The sequence below is a fragment of the Epinephelus fuscoguttatus genome, linkage group LG20, assembly GCF_011397635.1.
Source record: "Epinephelus fuscoguttatus linkage group LG20, E.fuscoguttatus.final_Chr_v1".
NCBI classification, from domain to species: domain Eukaryota; kingdom Metazoa; phylum Chordata; class Actinopteri; order Perciformes; family Serranidae; genus Epinephelus; species Epinephelus fuscoguttatus.
In genome coordinates, this window is record NC_064771.1 from 8974396 (window position 1) to 9000742 (window position 26347).

General features: G+C 39.3%; 1 protein-coding gene across 3 annotated transcripts in view; it reads left to right on the top strand.

Annotated features, from left to right (window-relative positions):
- The window catches only part of abcc3 (ATP-binding cassette, sub-family C (CFTR/MRP), member 3), an 88288-nt gene that overhangs the window by 32179 nt on the left and 29762 nt on the right, over positions 1–26347 (top strand). For all 3 annotated transcript variants that reach the window (XM_049563518.1, XM_049563516.1, XM_049563517.1), the window contains exons 4-16: positions 550–687; positions 6454–6612; positions 6864–6925; positions 10927–11058; positions 17712–17954; positions 20778–20955; positions 21180–21341; positions 22740–22832; positions 23112–23315; positions 24548–24694; positions 24780–24867; positions 25681–25747; positions 25849–25975. In XM_049563518.1, the coding sequence (XP_049419475.1) occupies positions 550–687; positions 6454–6612; positions 6864–6925; positions 10927–11058; positions 17712–17954; positions 20778–20955; positions 21180–21341; positions 22740–22832; positions 23112–23315; positions 24548–24694; positions 24780–24867; positions 25681–25747; positions 25849–25975 (1800 nt within the window). The remainder of the gene's footprint in view (positions 1–549; positions 688–6453; positions 6613–6863; positions 6926–10926; positions 11059–17711; positions 17955–20777; positions 20956–21179; positions 21342–22739; positions 22833–23111; positions 23316–24547; positions 24695–24779; positions 24868–25680; positions 25748–25848; positions 25976–26347) is intronic.

A 26347-nucleotide genomic window follows, 5' to 3' on the forward strand; every position in this document is an offset into this window, starting at 1 on the left:
TTGCTGGTGGATTTATGGAGAGTACGAAGAAGTTATTGGGGGTAAAACTATAAACATATACTTTTTTGGCTCATTGCCAGGGGTTGCGAGCCAATGACTATCAGGACTGTGTGTCTTCCACTTACAACCTTCATAATATAATAACTTAGAATTAGTCATAACTTATTTTGTTGGTAACATTCTTATGTTAACAAACACAACGGGCAATATCGAGGTCAGCAAAAAGATCATGTCATGTCCATATTTGGTACGATAAGTCAATAACATAATTATCATGATAGGCCAAGCCGAAAGCATTCAGTTAGAGCAGTGTACCCATTGTTCAAAGTTCTCCTGAGGGAAAAGCCAGAAAAGTCGTGTTTCAGCCTGTCTAACCCGTTGTTTGATGGGGGAGCAGTCAGCATGAAAAACTGACCCAGTCAGCCTGTGGTTTACCTTACATGCCCTCAGTGATTCTGTCCTGGCTAATCTAACTCTCTCTCTCCAACCCCCCCCCGCCCCCCATTCCTTTCCTTTCTCCGTGTAATATCGGCCTCCCTCCACTCTCAGCTGTTGGCCACGTTTCTGATCCAGTTTGAGAGGTTACGTGGGGTTCAGTCCTCAGGGGTCCTCTTCATCTTCTGGTTCCTGTCTGTGCTGTGTGCCATTGTGCCTTTCCGCTCCAAGATCCTGAAGGCCTCCAACCAGGTGAGAACACACCATCGCCCTCAAATGCCTCTTACATGTCTGTAATCATCTTCTCTGCCTGGTGCCCTTTCATCGGCCCCCTTTCACTGTCTCCCTCTGATTCTTTCCCCAATTTTCTTGTCTCCTTACCTACTTGTACCTCATGTTATCTTTGATCCTTCTCAGTGCTCTCATTTAGGACTACTGTCTCAGGAGTTGGTTTGGAGCTTTCAGTGTGTGGATGTTTTGAAGGGGTCAGCCCAGGGCACAACTAAGCGGAGAGGGAATAGTAGGCCTGTTGTTCCTAGCATACTTGTCTCACCTCAAGTGATTGCAGATTAGTGGCTGTTGTGCCACATGATGCATGGTACTTGGCATTTTTTCTAAAAGCTTTTATCTTAGCATATACTTATTTCACCGCTAGTGTTGCACAGCTGGCCAACATAGCTGCAGTGACAAAACAAAACAGTCTGTAATGTAAGCCTGGAGAAAAGATCCACAGAAGCATGCACCATAGATAAACAAGGTAGAAAATGTAAAATATGTGTCAGAAGCAGCCCCAAAGGCACAGATTTATCCTAACATATCCATTGGGCTTGATACAGTACAGTTGTTGATGAATACCACTAACCTAGGTGATTACTTGGCTATGTGTTGAGAAAGCCAGCTACTAGAACTAAAGGGCTATAATCTATTGGAATTACAAGACTCCTAATAATTAGTGACCTATTGAACATTTTTACTACAAGGCAGAAAAGTGTTGTTTTCAAGGTTGACTTACTGCTGCTATGATCATTGTGTTGGCGACGGCCATGGCCTGAGACATTATGTTTTTGGGTTGTCCGTCCGTCAGTCTGTCCCATTCTCTTGAATGAAATATTTTAAAAACTCCTCAAGGGATTCTCTTCAAATTTGGCACAGATGTCCATTTGGACTCAAGGATGAACTGATTAGATTTGGTGTTTAAAAGGGCAAGATCACTGTGACCTTGAGAAGCGAGGTAGTGGTGTGCTCAAGGACTGATTGTTATTGTCCAAAAATGCAGGTGCTCTTGAAGAAAAGGGCTCAAAATCTTACCAAAGACAAAAAACAAACTTCAGGCACTCTTGCATGGAGCAGGGAAAGACGCGAAGATCACTGTGACCTTGTTTTTGCCCCATTCTTATGAACAAGATATCTTAGGAACGTCTTGATTAATTCTTTCAATTTTGGCACAAATGTGTACTTGGACTGACGAATCAACTGTTAAGAATTTGGTTGTCAAATGTCAAGATCACTGTGACCTTGCATCCATCATATTCTTGTTAATACAGTGTCTCAAAGACACCTTGAGGGAATTCTCTAAATTTTGGCACAAACGTCCACTTGGACTGAAGGATGAACTGATTAATATTTGGTGGTCAAAGGTCAATTTCACAATGATCTTGCATCTGTCTCATTCACGTGAATGGGATATCTTAAGAAGGTCTTGAAAGTATTTCCTCAAATTTAGCGCAAACCTCTACATGGACTCAACAATAAACTGATCAGAATTTGGTGGTTAAAGGTCACTGTGACATTACAAAACATGTTTCTGGCCATAACTTAAGTATTTGTAAGCTAATTTGGCAATATTTTCCACAAATGTCTAACAGAATAAAATGATGAGGTGATGATATTTTATATCCGAAAGGTCAAAGGTCAGGTTCACTGTGACATCATAATGTTCTGCAAAAACACTTTTCTGGTGATTATTCAATGTCATAACTCAGGAACAGCCCGGGAGACATTTGTTCAGATACTGAATTGGTGACACTAATCTTGGGTGTCCACCTTGAAACTGTGCTGATTGCATAGATCTTTTGTGCTGCCTGGGGAAGATGTATGTGAAACATCCATGTTTTCACAGACATTAATATAAAGAGTAAATTCATCAGTTTTTATTCATTCACCAACTCATTAATTTCATGGTATTGTGTGACACCTATGCTGGATGGAAACTCAACCTGTCAGTTTTTATAAAATGTATTCCCGTCTTCTTAAAAGCTTTCCATAAGAAACAGGGAATCTTCTTTCCACGACATCTTAAATTTGCTTGAGTATTCCTTTCTTGCAGCTTTCTTCAGCATCATGTGCATGCCATGAAACAACATTTTGGGTAGTTGTACTGTTGTCCAGGTGAAAACAGCAGACTTTTAGAGTCTTAGTGTTAATACACTGTACAGTGCCATGTACAGGTTGTGATAATGAAAAGGAAAAATAGGTATGTTATAAATCAGGAGAAGTACAGGACAGTTGTGACCCTGGGAGGAAACTGTGGGAGGGCAATGAAAATTGGGAGTCTACCCAGGATGCTAATGTTTCTCCAGTTCTGCTGCATGTGTAAATATGCAATTGTTAAATATGCTGTGACAACTTGTGTTGTGTTAAAAAAAAATCTGAACAATCCCTTTAATACAGGTTAAAGTTTTTGCGTCATTATTTGTTACGTCTTAACGGGAACTTCTGTTGGATCTCTGCTGTTATTAGCATAGTTGCTCATCTGTATTGTGAGATTGCCGGTAGCTGTGTTAACATTCATGTAATAATTGCATTATGATCAATAATCACAGTAATGCTTACTCCGATTAAAATGTGGGATAATCTGATTTATGGCAGCAGTCATCATAAATTTTTAAGGTGGCCTCAACATAGTAAAGCATGTAAAAAAGTGGTAAATAAAATCAACTAGACTGGACAAATGTATGTATGATAGCACTAAAAAAAGGGCTAAAATGTCAGCTGCCTGTCGGATAATTGTTAAACAAATACTCTCTGTGTGGGCGAAACCTCTTTTATATCAGTGCATAGCAAACAACACCTATCCTGCCTGCAGATGTATGCCAGAGAGCAAAAGGTGTGTCCAGCTGCTGCCACAGACTAGTGGCCACAAATGGATGGCATTTGGGATTTTTCCTCAACACTTTTAGCGTTCTTTGTTTATGCCAAAAATATTGCAAATGAAATTAATTCAAACTGAAACTAAAACTAAATTTTAAAGTCTTTTTTTTTTTTTTTTTGTAGCTGCTTTAGTGATTAAAATCAGACCAACCCCAGGACATGCAGCAGCATGGACGTCGGAACTATTTTCTGAGAGGGGGTGTGGGATTTTTGTTGGGAGGGGCGGGGGAAGCACGCACACTTATCAGTGATTAAAGATTTGATTTGAAGTTATTTTATAATAACATGCAGTTATAAGAGAACTAGAATGGATGAACACGGCATCTTTATTGTTAAGAAAATTAAACTTTGATAACTAAATCAAGCCATTTAAGGAACATAACATTATTTGTAACCTTGAATGAAAAAAAGAAAAGTCTGCACTCCTGACTCAGGGCTTTCATGCATTTCCAAAAGTGGACCTTCTCTCAGTTGACCTACTGATGAAGATTTTAAGCAGGGTTGAGACATCGCTTTCATCCATAAGGTCACTGTGAGCATTCATAATGGCCAAATGTGTTAGTCTCTCCTGCGTCATGGTGTTGCGCAGCCAGGTTTTCAGCCTGCGCAAGGCTGAGAAAGAGCACTCGGATGGAGCGACAGATATGGGCAGGGCCAGACAGAGCTTAATGAGCTTCTCCACCTCTGACAGCATGGAGTGGGTTCGGGGCTGCAAGGGTTGCAGGAGTAACGCAGTGGGTAGGGAGGCTGGGGTGCAGGGGTGCGGATGGGAGGGGGTGCGGCCGCAACCCCGCACCCCTAGTTCCAACGTCTATGTGCAGCAGGCAGACAGACGTGAGAGCAGAGCCTCAAGCAGTTAGTCAGTCAGAGTGTAAGGAAGGCAGCCATGTGCTGAGGTCAGCCCAGGCTACTGCCAACCTGTGCCGCTATAATCACATTGACCCAGAAAAACAGCCCATGGACAAATATGATTCAGAAAAAGTAAAGTGATTTTGTACTGTCAAAGGTGACTCCTTGATTTAAAATCGCTTTGCCAGCTGATTTAGATGTTTGTAAAGTAAAGTGAGTAGTCTCCCACTGTGTGAGTGTGTGTGTTGGGAGTATTATTGTAGTGAGAACTCAAATGGATGGATGGCTGAAGTTGACCTCTACTTCACTTGCATGTACGCAGCACATCTCGACAACATCTTGATTATTGTGAATGCACAGAATAAAGTAATATAGCTTGGTTAAGGTGTTTACACAGTAACTTCATTTCCCCAATAGACCTAAATGACAGCGACGCAACTCAAGTTCTTTTCCTAGTTTAAATGCAAGCTGTGTTGTTGTTGTGGCCCCAAAAATGAGCTATATTGTTAGTCATCGGTAGTGTCACTTTGGCAAAAGATTTTGTACAGAAAGTCATGTTTGGCACAGGATGCAGAAAGCACTGTAGATCCTCTGACTTTTCTATCTACCACCATCATCAGGTCAAAATGTTTTGTCCAGCACTTGTTTAGTGCATTCCCATCAGCCTCAGCAGTACTTTGTGTTTAGAAACAAAGTGTGTTGTTATTTAGCAGATTTTTGTGTGCTAACATGCTAACCTAAGATGTTAACATCTGCTTAACATCTGCATTAACATTGTCATTGTGAGCATGTTAGCATGGTGGTATTAGTATTTAGTTCAAAGTACAGTATTGTGTAGAGTGGCACAGAGCTGCTAGCATGGCTGTACACTCTACTTATTTCTTATTTCACTGTGCTGCTGTTTGTTGATGCCACATTGCATCTAGCTAGTGGCATGGCTTTAGGGATGGCAATGTTGGCTTTTAGGTCAGTCCATCAGTCTAGTTCAGACTGAAATATTTCAACAAGTATTTTTAAAAAATTTTGTACAGACCTCTATGGTCCACAGAGGAAGAACCCTGCTGACTTTATGACTTTGGTGATCCTGTGACTTTTCATCTAGAGTCACAGTGATATTGATGTTTGTTGGGAAAAACATTTTCCCCATCTAATGAATTATAACAATCCAGGTTGTCCTCTGACTTTCATCTAGTAACATCATCGGGTCAAAATTTTAAAAACTTTGACAGAAGTCACACAGATTACTGAATACCTGCAGAAAGTATTCCCATCAGCCTCCGCTGGATTTTGTATTTGGTACCACTTAGCAGTTGTTAGCATGCTAACATGCTAAACTAAGATGGGGACCATAGTTAAACATCAGCATATTATGCTTCAATAAAGACAAGTCTAATAATACCACAAGGAGGAAAGTAAAAGCAGAAACAGCCACAGTGAGATATTAGATGAGGAGCTGCAGACAACAGGCTCTTACTGCACCTTTACATTTTTTTTTTCTTTTTTCTCACAACTTGTCTGCATTGGTCTTCATAGCTTAGCGCCACAAAAGGGTGTAAGCTTCTTGTGAAGATTGATGCACTGTTAATCTTGTAGTCAAGTATTTTATACCCATAATGCGTGGTTGTGACCGTCACCCACCCTCCCTGGAGACTAGCCTAACAGCCGTTATTGGAAAAACTTCCTAATATGAGTCAGAGAGGGCCGTGATACACCAAAGTGTGTCAAGGGGAAAGTAAGGAAACAAGCAAGGGGGAGGGGGCTTAAGTCCTGAGTTGTATAGTGACAGTGCATGCAGAGAAGAAGGAGGAAAAACAAACAAACAAATAAACAAACAAACAAAAAAACAGAGGAGAAACAGGCAGTGTAGCTGATGTATTGTGGCCTTGAGGTGGTTGTGCTCCATGCAGATTATCAAAAATAAACATATACATGTCTTACTGCACCTTTACAAACGACTCACCCCTCACAGGTTACCACTTAATGTCTGAACCCATCTGTGCGTGTTGGTCTTTGTTTTAGACTACATTTCCGAGCAAAGATGACGAAGTGACAGGCAAAGTGACCGACACGCTGCGATTCACCACGTTCTACATCTACTTCTCCCTGGTGGTCTGTGAGCTGATCCTCTGCTGCTTCAATGAGAAACCTCCTCTCTTCTCCAATGTTGTCACAGACCCTGTGAGTTATGTGTCATGCTGCAGTGCCTGCTCATTACATGAATTCTGTGTGTGTCAGTATGTTTTATGTAAAAACATCTTATATTCCTGCTAACATTATACATATAGTGTCCTGAGTGGTTGAAAGTCTTGAATGTGTGCTTTGGGGCCACTCCCTGCTTGTTAAAACAGGTTACACACTTCCGCACACACTATGACCCTATGATTGTGTAACCTTGTGTGTTTGTCTGCATATTTTCCTTTTTTTTCCAGAATCCCTGCCCTGAAACCACAGCAGGTTTTCTCTCCACCATGACATTCTGGTGGTTCACAAGGTGGGTTCACACTGCTCTCAGCTACTGCATCATCTGTAGACCCACACTTGGTGTGTGTATATATAGGGATTGGCTTTAGTAAGTAATAAATACAAAATAAGTTCAATATTATATTTAAGATATAACATGATGAAATTAACATTAATATGTATTTTTATTTCAAAATGCCTTTTTTGGTGTTTTGTGTCACTGTTGTAACAGTTTTGTTGTCACCAGTCACCGTCCCCTCACCTCTCAGCCAATCTTGTACCCCTGCAGCTCATAAGCAATCAAGCTCAACATTACCAACATTCAAGGAATGTATAAAAATCCATTTTCTAGAGTAAAGGTGAATGGCACACTGTCTAGAAGGTTCTCAATCCATAAAGGGACAAGGCAAGGGGATCCCCTGTCACCAATTATATTTGCTATATGCATAGAGGCACTCGCAGAAAGTATAAGAAAAAATAATAACATCAAAGGTATAAATATAAAGGAACAACAACATAAATTGGCATTATATGCAGATGATGTGATCATTTACTTAACATCCCCAGATCAATCGTTACCAAACTTGATGAAAACAATCTTAGAATATGGTAAATACTCAGGATATAAACTAAATGAAAATAAAAGTGAAGTATCACCAGAACTCAAAGAGAAATACAAATTGAAATGGCATTCAAAGAAAATTAAATATTTGGGAAGATACCTTACTGGAGACATAAAAACTCTGTATATAGACAACTACCAAGCTTTAGAAAATAAGTTGAAAGGAGACTTCAATAGATGGAAATCAATACCAGAGTCAATACTGAATAGAATAGATATCGTGAAAATGATGGTCCTTCCACAATTTTTGTTTTTATTTCAAACCCTACCAATAACCATCTCACGTAGTACCTTTAAAAGATGGAATACAATACTTTCAAATTATATCTGGAATTATAAAAGGAAAATGAAAAAACTTAGTATGCTAACCCAACCTAAGAAAAAGGCAGGCTTAGCTTTCCAGACTTAATGACCTACTTTTATGCTAGTCAAGTAGATATAATAATGAAATGGATGAATAATAGAGTAAGAACTAAATGGAAACTAATGGAACAACAGTCAATATCTAATGGTATATCAATATCTAATATCAATATCTAAGAGATTAAAGAAATGGAAAGAATCACTTTTAAGTTAAGAAATAGAGAAGAAGAATATAAAAGAAACTGGAGTAAATGGGTCAAAAAAAATAGATGGAATGGAAAGAAAAACTGGGTATTGAGGTTGAGGGTGCCCCCACCCCCCCACACACACATACACACGCATGCACACACACACACACACACACACACATTATTGTTTTATTATCATTATTTTTTATTAATGTCTACCCCTCCTTATTTTCCTCTTTCTTTTATTATTCACTTTATTGTTTTTTCTTTTTCTTACAATGTTTAAAAAATTATAAATATAGCAGGATGAATAAACCAATTGATGAAATCATTCTGTAATCTCCAAAACCTGCAATAAAGTAATAAAAAAACATTACCAACAAAATTAGCCTGTTAGCTTCTATTAGCTGGAGTAACAACAATGCCAAAGTAATTCCTAAACAGAGCGCTGCAGAGATGACGTTTTTCTGTAGGCAGAGGCAGAAATTAGCCCTGCTTCCCTCATCAAAAAAACAATGGGTTTTTTCCATTGAATTTTGGATTATTGCCAAAAATATGCCCTCTGGCACACAATGATAAAACATTTTGTTCAGCAAGATAATCTTAAACTTGTGTTAACCACAGACCTTGTTTCAGGCATCTAACCAAAAACCCATTCAAAAAAATCCATTGACTTTGAGACGTGGGAACTGGGAGTGCTAAAATGCTAACTCAGCTCTGTGTTTAGAGGTACTTTCTGTACCAGTCTGTAGAGGCTTACCATGGTTGTATTTTTTGATCTGGATACCCCAGATGCTAAAAAAGTTTCTAGTTTCCAGGTTTACTTCCAAGGTATGCAGCCCACTGAATATGCGTAGTAGTGCTTCCCTCGCTGGCCCCACCTGCAAGTTCCTCTTCAGGCCATAGACTTTACACTGTGGTGACATCACAGATTTTTCGATAGCTCCTCTTGGCTTTTATAAATATGAAACCTTCATGAATCAAAAAATCATGATAGAAAGAGTCATAATTGACCTTGTTTGCAGTTTGGGGTGTCCTGTCAACAGTTTTACAGACATCTGTTTTACAGTGGTGGTCTATAGGAAAATGTTTTTTTGGGCACAGGGATTTTTTTGCAGCAATCCTGCGATTAGCCACTGGGAAAAATTAGAAGCAAGGCTAAACAGTTGCTGTATCCAGTCCTCTAATACATCCATGGAGCTAACTGGCTAAATTTGGTAGCAGTTGGTAGAAGTTGTTAAGCTTGCCAAGAGGCTAGGAGCATGTGATTGGCTTAAAGATAAGGGGACAGTGACTAGTGACATTAGCTCTGTCTTGGAAAGGGATATTTAAGCAATATCACACAAGAGGGAGTGATGTTGTACTGTGATATAATATCACAGTACAACATCACTCCCTTTCGTGTGATATTGCTTTTATACAAGCAGTTCAACAGTTAAATAAGCAAGGCTGATTAAGAATTGTTGAAAAATGAGGACAAAATAGATAATTTAAGCATTTTATTTGTCTTTCACCAACAAAAATAGTTCCCTCAGGACTCCGCTGTCACCGTTGCTATGTAACGCAGACATGGTGCGCCAGGCACTTACTCTTTATACACATTTATCTGCACGTTTCTGGTGACTGCACGGTGGACTGTCGCTTTACAGGCACAGCCGACTCTGCCTTCTGATCTGACAGTATGTTGCTTTTCTCCAAGTCATTGAGCTCCGCTGATGAAACACTGACAAACCTGGATGTGTGCTCAGGTGGATTCAGCTTCTCCTCTCCCTCATCTTCCTCTGATGACTATTCATAGTTCAATTCAAAACTTATTTTAGGAAATAAAACCATATTTTTGGCTGTTTGACAGTGGATGAATTAATTAGCCTACAACGCAACTGCTGACCTAACTGACACTAACCGTCAGTTTTGATTTGATTGTTGATTGCAATCAGCTGTGAGGCGGAGTGATACATACACAGTGAAATAACCGTGATGTTGTACTCCAATATCATCACGGTTTTACTGTCTCTCGACCAATCAGATTGCAGGGCCGGAACTAACTGTTGTATAATATGAAATATATGGTGACTCTATGAAATGAAAAGTGTCAAGAAATAATAGTATCATTGGGAAAGATGCCATAATGATAAATTAACTTTGAATTATTTCTAGAACTATTTCACTTGTTAATGGTTAATTTCTATCTTTTACAAAGTGTATTCATAATCATATGATTATTTATTTTAAAAGTTTTTTTATTTATTTGTTAAAGAAAACTGAATGTTGATGCTCTTTGACGTTTTTTTGTTGGTCTTTTAATTTTCAGTATCAAATTATTACAATATTAAGCCATGATAATTACTGTAAACAAATGAGACTGTGTTTGAGATGATTGGTAGCTCCAGTCTCACACCAGCTGTTCTGTAATTATATTTTTTTGTTACTTTTGATTTCTGCAACAAATAAGACATTGCTCTTTCTAGATGGAAGTACAGTATCTTCTTTCTGTTGTCTTCTGTAAGCCAATCTCTCCTCAGGCCGTAAAATGCATCAAGCCAATATCCGGTGAAATTCGATCCATGAGAACATAATGATGATTAGCAAATTGAGGAAACTCAATTAAAGATTTTTGTGGAGAGTGTTCTTACTGAGTTGCCTCTGAAATAAAGGATTTTAGTTTAAGAATCATACTTTGTCTAAAGAATGAAACACACATCAGGGGACAGAGGAAAACTTGCTGGCAAAGACTGAAAAGTAAAACAGGTGGAGGCTGATGACCCTTGAATGTCTCATTTGTTTACAGCACTTACACTTGTTAGTGTTGAATTGCTTAATGTACCAGATTGAATTAACCTGCTGTTTCTCTCTCTTTAGGATGGCTATTAAAGGCTACAAAATGCCTCTGCAGGCCAAAGACCTTTGGTCTCTGAATCAGCGTGACACCTCCAAGGTGACAGTGCCCAAACTTCTCAAAGAATGGGAAAAGGAGCAGGTCAAAGCCAAGAGGTACGTTTGTAAAAGTACATTAAAGTACAAGCTTTAACATTTCCCACTATGTCTGTGTTACTCATATGTCAGCTTCACTTGGTCGCACAGTGCATGAAAACAATCACTATGTTGACTCACAAAGACAGCAGGGGCCTGTATCACGAAGCAGGATTAATATCTTAGCGAGGTAACTTCAGGGTTACCCCTGGGTTTTCGGTCTCACAAAGCTGGTTCAGTTCTTATCGGGGTAGATCACCATGGTAACTTACTCTGAACGGCTGTCCTGCTCCAGAGCAGGGTAAGTTCAGGGCCTGATCCTATAAAAAGCACCACCCACTGGCCAATCAGCTGTTCGGAAAAAACTGACTCCGCTGACAGAAATGCAGCCCAGTCATGACGGGAAGTTTAATTAATTTGATTGATTTTGATTTGAAAGTTTATTTTGAACATTAAAAAAGAAAAGAAAGCAACAACAACAGACAATGAAAAGACTGTTCAAAAAGGAGTGGAAAGAAGTCAAAATTTCATCCCACCCCTTCATAACAAAGAAACTGATCATTTGCGGACACTTAATAGCACCATTAATTAGTGCCAACATTTTGTTTTGTTGGAGGAAATGATCCCTGTTAAAGAGAATGGGCCTAACTGACAGCTTTGCTGCTGGAAATGTGGAAAGTAGCCTATCATGTCTACACTTCATGGTGTTTGAGGGATTTTCCTTTTTGTTTTTTAAAGAGGGAGACTAGGAATATTTTTGTGCAGCTGTTAATTTCTAACACAGCTCAGTATCAGGATGACTTTATTCAGACTATCAGTTTGGTGTTGATATGATTTAATTGTGACATCAGCTTTAAGCTTTATTGTAGCATGTATAATGTTATGACAAAGAAGACCAATTTATCAGACGCAATGATGTTAGACGATAATTGTAATACACGCAATTCATCTGCGCAGCATTGATTTCATGGGATTCAAGGGTGTGATCAGTGTCAGATGTACAGGCACAGGTACTGTAGCTACTTGAACCAGTGATGAGTAATTTAACCTACACATCATTTTATTTGCTACCTTGTTTTGTCTTGATTTTTCCCTCTCTCCTCCTCTATTTCTTCTTTCCTGACTCATTTTTTTTTTCTTTTCTATCATGTGATTTCATTGATGTTTTGACAGGGGAATTTCTTTGATAAGCTTTTAGTGGCTTCTAACCTCTCCGGTACTTTTCGTTTTTTAATCTTGTAAATTTTATACTGTCTGTTTTTAACATTATGTGCAAATAAACTAATCTAAACTAAAACTAAACATTATTCATCCCGTTATGCGTTGCCACGCATGTTTCCTCCTCCTGCAGCTGCCACGGTGTTGGCCTTTTCTGTAATGTTGCTTTTCTCCTCCTCATATTTTAGTAGAATTAATCTCTGATTCCTCACGAGAAATACTTTTTTTTCCTCACATACGGCGCTCTGTGAGGACACTCAATGACGCTCAGTGACGCTGCGCTTCTCTCATGATTGTTATTTGTCCGCTGCGTGCGCGATCACAGCTCTTGATAAAGCAACCCTGGGTTGAGTTACCAAGTTGATATCCAGCGTCGTGATACCGATTATCCTGATTGCCATTGTTAGGGTTAGTCAGCCCAAGATAGGTCTGGGTAACCCAGGAAAGGTTGATCTCACTTTGTGATACAGGCCCCAGGTTATTGGGAGAGATCAAGTGAAAGCAGGAAACCTGAGAACTTCTGTGACCTGAATACTTCAAAATGCACAGCTGGTCATTTATCAGATTTGTCCGCTACCATATTTTTGAACCAAGGCTGGTCTATTGTAAGTGCATTACTGACATATGATGCTGAGCTTCAAGTGCTGTTTATTACCTCTGCCAAGGAGGTAATGTTTTTGGTTTAGTTTGTTTGTTGGTGTGGAAACCTGGTGGGAGGGTATAGTATGGGCGAATGAAGAACCCATTACATTCTTTTGACTGGAATCTGAATCACAGGACAGATACACAAGTCGTTTTTCAATTTGGTTAACAGTACAAGATCGATCAGGCCTTGGCGGAGGTCTGTGTCCATGCGCCCTTGTAGTCATGTGTTGTTTTTTGTGGTTGGAGCGTCTGTACGATGCAGTGCAGTGAGAGACCAGGCTTTGTGGTGGGCACACAGCTTTTCCTTTACTGTGATAAGGTTTGTGTGTTCAGCTGCTCTGCTGTAGAAACATATTGTACTTATTTATTCTCATTTTAGTAGGATTCTGGATTAAATTATCTTGGATATAGCTATGGATAATGATGTTTCCTCTCAACTCTCAGCATTCCCGCCACACCCTGTCTGAAGTCTGTCAGCCCCAAGTTCACGGGTTCCCACTGAAGATATAAATCTTTTAAAATGGGTCATAATGAAAATGTTTAATGAAAACAACTGGTCACTGTAGTTTTCTGTCAATATTACTTATTGGCTTATTGATTAAGGGAACACCCCCCCCCCCCCCCCCCCCCCACCCACCCACGCCTCCTGTGAACAAAGAATCCCCAAAGCTGCAAACTTTCTTGATGAATTGAAATTGTTGTTAAACAACAGCAAAACTACATCAAAGCATCCGTTTCAAACTCTCACACAACTCATGGAGTACAGTCCAAGTCTCATTTATCCAGTTGTATGCTCAGTACTTCTCAAAGATATGCACTTTCGCTAAAACACTTAACCAGGGTTTCCTACACATTAATTTGTTTGTGGTGGCCCCCCGAGATTAAAACAACTGCTGCCACAGATAGATTTTCTATTTTTGGAGATGGACCGTTCATTGGGAGCGCTGTTGGAATATATATATTTCCCACTCTGTTATTTGTAGCACCACACTGTGGGACACAGTTTGACTGGGTCTAAAAGTTTGCTTTCACTCACAAATAGCTGCTCTTCTCTCGTACTGCAAGAGCAGAACTCAAAATCCTGTGTTTGTGTTTTCGAGTGTTTAAGATAGTAAGGTTTCAGTGAAAATGCATGTGTTTGGGAAGTATTGAGCTGACTGGATAATAAAGCACGAGTTGTGTGGGAGTTTGTTACATGGATGTTTTGATACTGTTTAGCTGTTGTTTAACACGGACCCCTGATATTTCAAATTCATCAAGACTTTTCTCAGTTTTTGGATTCTTCATTCACCATTGAGACACTTTTTTTTTTTTTTTTTTGACAAATTCAGTGTAACATGGGGTGAGTAACTGATATACAAATAATGATTTTGTAGGTTAAATATTCCTTTAAATCACAATAATCTACAGTGTGTTTGTCCATGATAATGGAGGAACATGTAACCTACTGCAAAGCTCACTGCTGTGTTTTTAGTAGTTTTCGGAAAACAGTGGAGCTCTCAGATGAAGAAGATATATCAGACTTTGGATGCATATGCAGTACTTGTTAGCACAGTGGGATCTATTATTTGGTTGTTTTTACATTAAGAAAAATAGAAAATCACTGGATCTTTCAAGGTATAGATAAATGCTGATTTCTCCAGCAGAATATTATTCATGTTAACATGGTTTCTTGTTTTAAGGACGTTGACATCAGCTTCATGCAGAAACCGGACACTAACCAGGTTACTTGAGTGCATGTAAACACTACATGAGACTTGAGATTTGTGGTCTCAACAAACTGTAAGCTAATTCTAATTCCCAGAGAGAAATGTTGGCTCTGATTTACGTGCTCTGAAAAAGGCAGTGCTAGCCGCACCTTCATCCTCTTTGTCAGAGCATTGAGGGGAGAGCATGTTGTGTTTGAGGGCAAGGCTCTTTGAGTGTGTGTGTGTGTGTGTGTGTGTGTGTGTGTGTGTGTGTGTGTGTGTCTTTTTGCACAAGTGAAACCATGAGCATGCTTTTTGTAACCCTAGGAGCAGGGTAGCAAGATCTAATATCTGAAACTGGTACCACTGCTGCCACTTATCAACTAAAAAGAAAAAAAGAACATATAGATTGCATTGCATTCTGTTGATAGAGCACACATCACAGTGAACATATTTTTTGGAGCATTGTAGCCCTGATGGATTCTGTATGTTCATGATGTGTTTTTTCATTTTGGTTTTAAATATCAGAGCCTTGAATGATTAAATCCACCCCCACTGCTCTGTATAATCTGATGCAGAATGAATTACTTTTCTCATGTCTGCAGTATTGCATTCCACGGTTTAACCATATTCAGCTACATGCTGGAGAAATTAGTTAAGTTGCTTGGTCATTGAGAACAGGATTTAGCTCTCCATTTTGCTATTGCAGTAAAAATCCAATGTCAGGGAAAAACACACTCAGCAGGACAGGTGAACTCTGACCTCCATGAGGCTGCTTCCTCTCTCTGTTTTCCTGTCACAGTTTCATTGTGCTTTCTCACTGAGAAACTTGTAAAATAATATGGTAAAGCTCCATTAGGCCTTTTCACTTGACGTCTGGAAACCTGTTTGGTGTTAAGCTGAATTCCATCACAGTCGTCCTGTTGAACTGTAGCTGCCAACAAATTCACTGCTGGAATCCGACTCCTGCGCTTTAAGCTGGTATTAGAATAGATTTTGTTTGCAAAACATTCCTTTCACTGAAAACTTAGAGTGTGTCTTACATTATATCTTACTGCCTGAGATCTTTCTGAACAAATGAACATTCTTGTGGACAAACAGGTTAAGGGACGCTCTGCAATATTTAACGTATTTTGTTTTTGTTTTGCACTATTTGTATTAGTACTTGCTATTGTACTAAATTGATCCAGCTTTGCCGAAAGAATCTATCATATCTTATAATGGTATGTGTTCCAAACTAGGGGTGTAAATCACCAACTTCATCACGATACGATATTATATCGATTTGTTTGGTTGATGATACAATGTTTGCCGATATCACAAAGTCTGTCACGATTCGATTTTGATTCGATTCGATTCAGGAGCCTGCGATCGATATGACACGATATCATATGCCCATCTAACACAATCATTTATATCAACTCACAAAAACAACTAGAATATGATTTGACTGTTTTATTTCTGAGCTCTGTTTGTTGTTTGAGCGGAGGCGCGCTTGCCCAGAAATGGTGACACAGACGTGCTATGTGAATTTCAAAATAAATGTGTATCTTTAAGATGATGATATGGATCGATGTTTTCATTTTGCATCGATATAATCGGATTGTTAATCAATGAATGGATGTATTGATGTGGATCGATGTATTGTTACACCCCTATTCCAAACCACATTTGTGGGGAGTTTGAAGTCTGACTCCAATCAGGTTTCTACAGATGCATCTCAGTGTGGCTGCTCTGGCTACTGAAATCGGATTTCAAAGTGTCTTTTGCGCTGAGACACAAAGCACAACAATGATGTTAAACTAGAGTAACAGAGGTGCTGAGCAGAATCCATGTTGTTAGGAACAGAGATCTATGAAGGACTAAATGGAGAATAATAGTCCATCGACAGATGCTAAAAAAAATGTCTGTTGGCATTTAAGGGGGATACTTCTGTAGAGGTGATTGTTTGCAAGGCTATATAATGGACCCTCATTTTTCATGCTTCTGAGTTGGAAAGCCACATCACTAGTGCAGCTATGGAGATACTGACACCTATGGTGTTTACGCAGCAACCCACGCAGATAGGCTGGTGATGTCTGGACACACAAATCCAGTCTGATCATTTGGAAATAACAATGCAGATGGTCTGTCTTGATGATCTGATTTGAGAAACCAATCTGATTAGCCTGCTCTCCGAATGTAGCCCAAAAACTCATTTATACTTCCTTTACATATGAAAATATATGTCAGTTTCAAATGTTGTACCGTAACAACCCTCACTCTTCCATGCGTCCATAATGTTGGCATAGATACAGTCAATGGATAGCTCTAGAGGGCAGGGTCAAAAGTTTCACACAACAACAAATGATGCAGCGGTGGCAGAGGTCATAATATTGTACTTTTTAATGGAGGCAGCATTGTAGATGGCGTTGGTCTACATCCCCACTTGTGGACAGAGAATTCTTTTTACTATTTTCACTATATATCACTACATATTATAATATTATTACAGATTTGTTCCATTTCACCATTATTTATAAAATGTCTTTGTTGTCTCTTATGGTCGTATTTGGCTTGAACTATGCTACACTGCTTCCACAGTCTCCGGTGGTACTGCTCTGTTTCATCCATATCCGTAAGCTTTCAGAAAACACTCACACATAAATGAGCCCTAAGATGTGAGGAAAAAATGTCAGTGAGGGAAACATCTATTCAGTTTAAGGAATTGCGATAAATCCAATAAATAGCAGCTTATTGCTGCACCAGCTTTTGAGATTGTATGTGTGAACAGCCTGTTATGCAAATCTAGCCATAAAACTCAGATCTCCCCAATCCTCATTTCACTTCCCTGGTTGCCAGTAAGATACAGGATAGATGTATTTTTCTAATCACCTACAAGGCCTTCAAAAACGCCTTTCATTGAGGTTGTCTGTTGTTGTAGTGTGTTGTTATTATTGGTTTTATACACTGTCTTTCATATAGGACTGCCCTTTATGACATCACTCTAGAGAGATGCTATATGGATATATTTTCCTCTCTTACTTACTTACGATGAGAATTCCACATCCTCACATAGCTATTATTCTCTCCATCTCTCTGTCTCTTTCCTATCAAACAACCTCCCAAATTCCAAATTCTCAGTGAACACAGTCTGTCCAGCCAGGCTGTGTACTCAAAGCCCCCGCCATCGACCACCAACCACATAGGAGAAGGTGAAAGCAGCCCGGAGGAAGTAGAGGTGCTGCTGTCCAATCAGAAAGCTGCTCCCTACCAGCCGTCTTTCCTACGTGCCCTCATCAAAGCCTTTGGACCCTACTTTCTGATTGGCTCAGCCTACAAGCTCCTGCAGGACATCATCACCTTCGTCAACCCTCAGCTGCTCAGGTAGACAGAGAGGTCACGTTACTACCATGTGCTGTCTTTACTACACCCTATTTGCAAGATTGGGACACCAAACAAGCTCCCATTGTTCCAGTGTTGCCAAATACTATTTCCAGGATGTCTTTTTGAATGTATTTTTGCATGCTGGGTGGTTTTATCCAAAGTATGGTAGCTGTCTTTATTTAAACTGCATACTGTCCTTGTTAAACATGCAAAGTTATTATGTAAACACTGTGTATGTTTCATTAACGCATCTTGGCCAGGGTGGATATGTGGTGATAGCTGTTCTGTGAAAACCTTATCTTGATATAGAGATAAGGTTTCAGAGCTAGCTGACCACATAGTTTTCGTGCATGTATTTTGTTACGGTCGGTTGGTTAATTCTGATACCTGCTTTTTTCACTGCTGCCATGGGAAACAGTCACCCTCAGCTACTCCACCTTAGCAAACAACAATGCATACACTCCCCTCACATATCACATTAGGCTAACTGCAGTCCTAACAACATGCTAGGTTAGCTAGAATCCTGCCTGAGCTACCAAATAAACCAAACAACAAGCAATTATGTTAAGCCAGTTCGCATGGTAAGTTAATTAGCATGCTGCGTGACCCATCAAATACACTAAATACACTAAATATTCCTCCTCAGCTACTTTACCTTAGCAAGCGACCTAATATACACTCTCCTCACATTTCACATTAGGTTAACTAACAGACTAACAATATGCTAGGTTAGCTAGAATTCTGTCTGAGCCACCAAATAAACCAAACAACAAGCAACATGTTAAGCTAGCTAGCATGGTTAGCTAATTAGTATGCTGCGTGAGCCACCAAAAACACTAAATATTTCCCCTTAGCTACTTTACCTTAGCAAGCAACCTAATGTACACTCTCCTCACATTTCACATTAGGTTAACTAACATGCTAACAACATGCTAGGTTAGCTAGAATTCTGCCTGAGCCACCAAATAAACCAAGCAAGTGATATGGTATGCTAGCTAGTATGCTAAGCTAACTAGTATGCTGCCTCAGCTAGTAAATAAACCAAACATAAAAATACACACACACACACACACACACACACACACACACACACACACACACACAAACCCATTTCTCCTCAGTTAACACACCTGAGCAGGTAATACACTATAAGCTGTGTTCAAAGAAACCTATGAGCTTCTGTTGTGCTAACTAGCATGCTAACAAACCAAACAGGCAATATGTTAAGCTAGCTAGTATGCTAGGCTAACTAGTATGCTGTCTGAGGTACTAAACAAACCAAACATAAAAAAACACAACCAAAAAGAAAAACATTTCTCCTCAGTTAACACACCCGAGCAAGTAATTAATTATAAGCTGTGTTCAATGAAACCCTTTAGCTTGTGTTTACAACATGGGAAAGTTGTGAACATGAAGTTGTGCTAACTAGCATGCTAACAAATCAAACAGGCAATATGGTTAGCTAGCATGCTAAGCTAACCAGTGTGCTGTCTGAAACACCAGATAAACCATTCCTACCTCACCCTAGCAATCAGCAAAGCATACACCTATTTTTATAGGCATGAAGAGCTTTGAAAAAGAGCAGACAGCTAAGTAAACAGGGCATAAAAAAATATAAAATATTAAAATGTTATCAAAGACAAGTGTGTTTGGTTTCCTTGTGACTTTGAAGAGAGGCCACAGAAGACATTTTTTCATTTCCTGAATGTAATTTCTGTTTTGCCAGCACAATGTCAACAAACTGTCACACGCAAGGAGATGGGTTATGAAAATACAGGGCATGTTTGTTACTGATAACAGTCTGTATGTTTCATAGAAGCCACAGATAAGATGAAGTGGATCTGAGGACGGTATGCAAATTTATTGAAATGAATCGAATTTTTTTTTTTGTGCAGGATATAAATCTTCCACATCAGACTGTCAACAAACCATACAGCAAAACAAAATTACAATATACATGTTCAAGACAGCAGTCATTTTCCCAAATAATCACCAATCAGCTAAAATGGATGTGTGCCAAATCCTCTGACAGCATGGCGGCAATACAGCTGCTAATACCTCTGCTGATGTGACAATTCTAAATAATGAGTCTGTGACTATGCAATATTGACTTGCACTGTCTAGTGAAAGATTGTTACAACTTTAAGGTGGTATTAGGGGTCAGCAGTTTCCTATGAGTGCAGTGAGGCCAGACTGTCTCATAGTCAGAAGTCATATTTTAAGATCTTGCTGAAAATTTATAGGTAGACCAAGAAAAGACTAGAAAATGCATCATCTGGTATCTGTTTCTTGTTTCTTTGTAAAGCCTCACTGCAGTGTTCTCCAGGTTAATACCAGGCTGTGCAGACTGTCTGAGGCAGGTGTACACCGTGTTCTTAGTTAAGTAGTTGAGGCGTAATTTAGTAGAAGAATGGAAGAAACTGTCCATGCAGAGTTTTAGTGACTAACTGCTTTGTAGGTAAATAATGAAGACCTGAATTCACTTTCAAGTTTTAGTTGTCCAAGGAGGATAATATTATATTACCATCACTTCAAACTAACATTGTGTCTATACACTACACCCTTGGTCTGCTGCTAAAACAGTAAACTCATTATAATGCCAAAAGGTTTATAAACTCCATGGATAAATAGTGTGTTTCTGCTAACTCATGTTAATATTTTGCATGCAAAGAATGTGTGTGTTTGTATTCACAGACCATGTGAAGGAAAAGGAGCGGTTACATAAAAAGTTAGCTGTGTGCCATTATCAACACAGCTCTTTCCAGATTAGTTGGATGTTGTGTGTTTAATCTAAAAGAATTGTTCTTTTCTTCACTCTTCTAGGATGCTGATCTCATTCACAAAACAAAAGGGTGCTCCTGATTGGTGGGGTTACTCGCTGGCCTTCCTCATGTTTTTCACAGCCTTCCTGCAGACTCTCATCCTCCACCATCACTTTCAGTACTGTTTTGTCACCGGCATGAATGTACGAACCGCTATCATAGGAGCAATCTACAGGAAGGTATGCTGAAATTCTCACATCTTCGATTTAGGACTGTTAAGCTTTAAGCATAAATGCACACGCTTTAAAAAAGCCCTAAAAACTTCACTTCCATCAATAAAGTGAGCGAAACTTTAGTCTTAAAACACATTTTATGCTCGAGGAGAAAATGGTATGCTTCACAGAAAAGAAATGTATTACATTATTAAGTACAGTTGTTTCTCTACTCCATCAATGTCCTGCAGGCGCTGGTGATAACTAATGCTGCCAAGCGTTCATCTACAGTGGGAGAGGTTGTCAACCTGATGTCTGTGGACGCACAGAGGTTCATGGACCTCACCACTTTCCTCAATATGCTGTGGTCTGCTCCTCTTCAGATTATGCTGGCACTGTATTTCCTCTGGCAGGTAATTGCAGAAATTATGCATGGGTTACTTTAGATCAGGCTTATTAAGCTGTCAGCCTGTGGGTCAACTCTGGCCCAACGATCAGTTCTGTGAAAAAAATAGAATAAAATTAAAACCTAAAAAAGAAAAAAAATCATGCATTAACGTACATTTGCTACAGTGAGTCCTTCAAATGAGCAGAGTGCTCCTGTCCACTTTGCCTGTTTTCCTTCCCTACAACCAGCTAGCAGGTTTGAAAGGCATGTATTCTGTAAAGAATCCCAAAAATTACACCATTTATCACAGCCAGAAACTGTAAAAACAGAAATTTTTAAAATTATGGATTAGGGCTGGTATCACCACTGATTTCCTGTATTGAATAGATTTCGATTCACAAAGTCCCGATTCAAAGTTATCTTCACTTCTTTGTCTCTGCCGCAGAATCTGTGTTTGTGTGCCCAAAAGCACAAACCGGAGGAGGAGAGGCTGCTGCAACATGATAATAAATTACACCAAAACATACAAATAGTAAGCTATCAGTTACAGATAAAAGATCCGGTAACATTTGTGACTCTCATACTACAGTTGTTAATAATTTAGCGCTGGGGACCGTTTACTACTGTGAGATTATTGGGATAAAAGCTTCACACATCCGTGGGAAAATGTGCATATTATAAGATAGATCTTGGATTTTATGAATCAATATTGGGTCATTCAAATGAAGATCAATTTGAATTGGATGAATGGATTATTTTTACTCAGCCCTATTACAGATGGTCCTTGAACAAATAATGTGAGACAAATGCTTTCATCAGGAAACGTAAGCAAATCCAAGTTTAAAATTTAATTAAAATTACTATATTCTACGTCTTATTTAATTTTTTACCAAAAATAAATTATTTGCACTAACCAGATCCTGTAAAAAAGAAAAAAAACCCATCAAGTTCTGCACTCCTCAGCACAACTGGTAAGCCACACATGACTCAGCTGTGACCAACAGTCATGTGACAGAAACTCTATGAAACTTTCACTGAACTGCAGGCTGTACGCACAGCAGAGAGAACAAGCGAGGTTTTGAGTAGAGATTGTAAAAATGCAAATAGTACATGTAAATTGCAGTCTCATGAAATGAAAGTTTTGAAAATGTGCTGCCCTGCTGTGCCAGGTTTACATACATACTGAAAATAAAAGCTTAGGGAAATGTTTGGCTCCAGGGCCCTTTAGCTTTCTGGAAATTTGGCACCACTGAACAGTATAGGTAAAAAGCCCTCTTGTAGAAAGGTATGACAAGGCATTTCCCTCCATATTTTGTTACATGTACACTTGATTTATTGAACACAGGCAACTTTTGTCTTTATCTCTGTATTGGTTTTGAATTATATATTCAGTAATTTACTGACTGTGTGTGGTATTTTCCAGAACCTCGGTCCATCAGTGCTGGCTGGGGTGGCTGTCATGATCATGCTGATCCCTTTTAATGCTGTCATTGCCATGAAGACGCGAGCTTACCAGGTATAAGCAGTCAGTTAGAATTTGGCAATAACTCAGTTTTTTGTCTGTTGACTTTCAGTGGGAACACATCAGTGATACAAATATATTTGGTTTTCGCATGTTCTTTCTGATGAATTATCCCGAGCAAACTGGGTTGCCAATGTTAGTTTTTTTCACATGGGAAGAGAAAAATTATGACGCTGACCTTTGATATTATGGTATCAGACAGTATGTCAAGCTACACTTGGTCAAACACTGTCTGGTCTTGTCTTCATGTTTGTCCTCTTCCTCTCTCTTCAGGTGGAGCAGATGCAGTATAAGGACTCTCGTATCAAGCTGATGAGCGAGATCCTGAACGGCATCAAAGTCCTTAAGCTGTACGCGTGGGAGAACTCCTTCAAAGAAAAGGTCCTGGCCATTAGGCAGAAGGAGCTCAACGTGCTGCGTAAGACAGCCTACCTGGGAGCTCTGTCCACCATGGCCTGGACCAGTGCCCCTTTCCTGGTAAGCTCAGTCCACATGTCTGGGTGCTGGCTTTCTTTCAAGAGCCTGCGATGTGAAACTGATGATTGTCAGGATCAACTGAGCCCTTTTCTATTTCACTTTGTTGTGTGAACTAAAAGTTAAAACAAATCCAAACAGGCTTCATGAGTCTCAACCAAAATGTCTTCATGTTTGATATTTTCTGAAGATGACAACATGAGTACCTGCGCTGTTGTTTTCTGTTAGGGCTTGTTGAATGAAGTCTTGTTGCCTCCAGGCAGCCGACATAAGCCCATAAGTCATGTTTGACAGCTGTACAGTAAATCCAATCCAGCAAGTGTTAAGATTACATAGTTTGTGGTCAGATATTACAAATGAGCTTTATTGGAAACATTTTAGAATCCTGGGGATAAAGAGCTCATTTCTTTAGAAACTGAATTCACTGTATATTAACAAATCAGCTAATATGAGAATGTTCTTGGGACCATGGTCATTAACAGGTAAGTTCATTTTTTTCCAACCTTTACCCTGTTTTCCCTTTTTTCCCCATGTTTTTTGTCTGAGTTCCTTTCTGGAACTTTTATGTAACATTTAACAAAATTACCTGCTTATATAAAGGGTGGTTAAATAATCTTACAATTGGCTTCCCTCTCAGCCTACTAGCAACACCAGAGACAAATCAGGAATCATTTACTGCATAGCAAAAGTGGACACGCTCAAGTGCAAACACCCAAGCAACATAACACACCACTTTTTATCAGCTGACTGCCTGTTTGCTGACCCTAAACAAAACCTTTGAGAAAAGCATGACCTGATCCAAGAGGTCTGCTAGTTTTGTTTAAATAAACAGAGAAGATGTCTGTGGCTACGGCATGACAGCCAATGAAATAATATGGCTGTAGTGTAAATGTACAACTTTTTTTTTTGGTTGGTGTCTACATCAAGTTTGTCTATATCAGGTTTTATAGGTGACAGCATTTAATAAAAAAAATTCTTGATCGATTTTGTATGCCTTATTTTTAAGATTGATATGCACTGTACCAGCCAAAAGCCTGTGTATATCAGTTGTTACAAACTCTGCAGACTATAATGTGCTGAATATCACCAGCTGTTGATAATGAGGTCATTGCTGAGTCACAGGTTGACTCAGATTGCAAGTGTGTGCAGCATCACAGCAGTGACTGCTGCACATCTCTACAGTAAATTGATGGATGTTGATGTCTAAGCAGCCTGTTTGCCCGATGTGTTTCCAGGTTGCCTTGACAACATTTGCTGTGTATGTGACTGTGGATGAGAATAACATCCTGGATGCGGAGAAGGCCTTTGTGTCGCTCTCACTCTTTAACATCCTCAGGTTTCCACTCAACATGCTCCCCCAAGTTATCAGCAGTATAGTTCAGGTAGGATTTCTTTTTTCTCTTCATTTTTTGTGTGTGTTTGTTTACAGGTTTCATTGAGTGCTTGTGTGTTTATTCTGCGTCACAGGCCAGCGTCTCACTGAAGCGAATTCAAGGTTTCCTTAGTCACGATGAGCTGGACCCAGATTCCGTGGACAGAAAGAACACAGCCACAGGTGAAATTAAACACTGCTACTCCTTTGATTAAAGGGACGCTTCACCCAAAAAATTATTTTGTATAATAATCACCCCATTTTACTTTAAATTTATGAAGAAGACTTTGTTTTTTCTCGCATGACGCCTCAGTGAATGAGGAATCCAAAAACTGAAAAAAACAACTTTTTGAAATTGAAAGTCCTGGGCATCTGTGTTTAACAACATTAAAACTATTTCCAAAATCCACTTTAAAACTCTCACACAGGTCGTGCAGTATAATGCAAGTCTTATTTATCCAGTCCTATGTGCTAAAACCTCACTATTTAAAACAATCCTGCAGCCTTATGTGTTTTAAATAATTCTAGTAAAATTGCGTGTGTTTTGGAAGCACTGGGCATTCGATTGAATCAATGAGACTTGGATTATACTGCATGAGCTGTGTGAGAGCTTTTAAATGGATGTTTAGATATAGTTTTGCTGTTAAACACGGACCCCTACAACTGCAACTCATCAAGAATTTTCTCTTTATAAATTCTTTGTTTACCGTTGAGGCATCCAAGAAAAACAGGTGTCTTCACCATTATCTCATTGCATATGTTTCGACAGACTTTAATGATCGCAGTCAGTTGCCATTTCCTGTCATCATTCCATTGTGTACACTCAATAGGCTCTTTAGATAAAAGACTTGTACCTTTCACCCAGTGACTCAGAGCCTGAAGAGCTTTTCGATGACTAATACTTAAGAAATGCCTTCCAGTCTTTGGTCTCATCAGAGTACATCTCGCCCACTGATTCCAAAGCTGCTGAAAATAAGTTCACGACTTTTTTTGCAGACTTTTCAGTGACAGTTATCAACGGGAAGTTCACCTGGGCTAAAGAAGATCCTCCTATTCTGCACAAGTATGTCTTGGAAATTCACACGCTGTATGTTTGCACTTGTTATGTGTTTGTGTCGTCATACCTGAGGCTTTAACATGTGACTGTTGACTGTGTGTCTGCAGTATTAACATGATGGTGCCCCAGGGCTCCTTGATGGCAGTGGTGGGCCACGTTGGCTGCGGGAAATCCTCCCTCATCTCTGCGCTGCTTGGTGAAGTAGAGAAACTAGAGGGAGAGGTTTCTATCCGGGTAGGACTTCATTTCATATTCTTTACAAAAAAAAAACAAAAACAAGCAAGCAGCAGGTTATGTTAACTTCTTCATCTTCCCTTTCTTTCCTTTAAAGCTGCTCTAGTCTTCCAACTCCTTGTTTATTCACAACTTTAGATGTGTTGCCAACATTCATGTTTTAAAAAAAATATTATTATTATAATATATTATTGCACCATTTGCACATATATTACCAAAAGAAGGGGAAAAAAGAGGAGAATCAGTCAGTTGGACTTTGTTTATAAAGCACTGTATGCACAAGTTAGCACATAAGTGGTGTAGAAGAGTCATGTAAGTTCAGAGTACTTAACAAGTAAATGCAGTGTCATTGGCAAAACAAACTAGACACTC